This window comes from Oratosquilla oratoria, unplaced genomic scaffold (genome assembly GCF_046742065.1).
Source record: "Oratosquilla oratoria isolate Oo_2021 unplaced genomic scaffold, ASM4674206v1 SCAFFOLD51, whole genome shotgun sequence".
In the NCBI taxonomy this organism is placed as follows: Eukaryota; Metazoa; Arthropoda; class Malacostraca; order Stomatopoda; family Squillidae; genus Oratosquilla; species Oratosquilla oratoria.
This window is the reverse complement of record NW_027467715.1, coordinates 2184601-2185852: the sequence shown is the minus strand read 5'-3', so window position 1 is coordinate 2185852 and position 1252 is coordinate 2184601. Positions and strand designations below refer to the sequence as shown.

At 47.4% G+C, this 1252-nt stretch overlaps 1 protein-coding gene across 1 annotated transcript in view; it reads right to left on the bottom strand.

The window, feature by feature from the left end:
• LOC143023582 (serine/threonine-protein kinase pim-3-like) overlaps nucleotides 1-430 on the bottom strand; it is a 1104-nt gene extending 674 nt beyond the window's left edge. The window contains exon 1 of the mRNA XM_076182168.1: nucleotides 1-430. This exon is cut by the window's left edge and continues 674 nt beyond it. Coding sequence (XP_076038283.1) covers nucleotides 1-430 — 430 coding nt within the window.
• Nucleotides 431-1252: the final 822 nt, after the last annotated feature.

The following is a 1252-nucleotide window of genomic DNA, read 5'->3' as shown; positions in this document are numbered from 1 at the left end:
CTGGTTTGATGTCCTTGTGAGAAACGCCTGCGTTTAGACATCTTTGTACTGTAATTACGATGTCACGAAAGAGCCTTTTGATCTGTGGAAGGGGGAGCTTGCCGCACTTCTCCATGTAGTCATATATCGAAGTTGCTTTAGGTACAAGTTCCATGATCATGTAAAACTTGCCGTCGGAAACGAAACAGTCGTAAAGTTGGATGACCCCAGGAACGGCTTGGACCTTGTGCAGGAGAGAGGCTTCCATGGGCACTCTCGTCCCTTGGCGCCACCCCCAGGTGTCGACGCCGGAGAGGGGGACTTCCTTGATGGCGACCTTTGTGCCGCTGGCGAGGTCCTTCGCCAGGTAAACACATCCGTAGCCTCCCTCGCCGAGAGGTTCCTCCAGCTGAAATCGGGCCCTCCAATTGGTTTCCTCGTCTCTGTTCATCCCTCCCTAAATGTCTTCGACCCTGGAGGTCGACGCGACCGATCACGTGACCCAAGGTCGTATCACAGATTGGGTCACTCAGCGCGCTCGTGGTTACGTTGTTCGGTGGGTACGGAACGCAAATTCCTGACCAAACCGAAAGTATCTGTTGATGTCAACGTTGGTGTATGTATGTGTAGGAAGAAGTCCTTTTAGTATTTCTTCGTTGATAATCACTAACATTCCCTCTAAACTGTGCGCGTGTACATATGTTTTACAACTAGTGCACACAAAGAAAAAATGTGCACACACAAGGTTTTCAAATGATGTTAAAATCCATTCAATAAAAAGTTCCACCCAAACATCAACTTATAAATTCTCTAAAAATATGGTAACTTGCCAACCGTCAGACCAATAATTCTCTCTCTCTCTCTCTCTCTCTCTCTCTCTCTCTCTCTCTCTCTCTCTCTCTCTCTCTCTCTCTCTCTCTCTCTCTCTCTCTCTCTCTCTCCTCTCTCTCTCTCTCTCTCTCCCTCTCTCTCTCTCTCTCTCTGTCTCTCTTTTGTAACTCTAGCGCTTCCATTGCAAAGGAACGACTTTGCCGCCATGGGTGCGCGCGTACTTTTCGGAGTAGGCTAAGTTTGCGCACAAGCTAATTTCTGCTCACTCTCACAGAAAAAAAAAAAAATCTTTGACACCTCAATGTATCCAACTTCTTGGTGGTGATTTTGCCCCCAAAGGATAGAAACGCTGGTTATTCCCGGCGGAGAACAATGTTTACGATGTTTCTGTTGTAAAAAAAAAAAACGTATACGCACACACACGCGCGCGTACACACACACA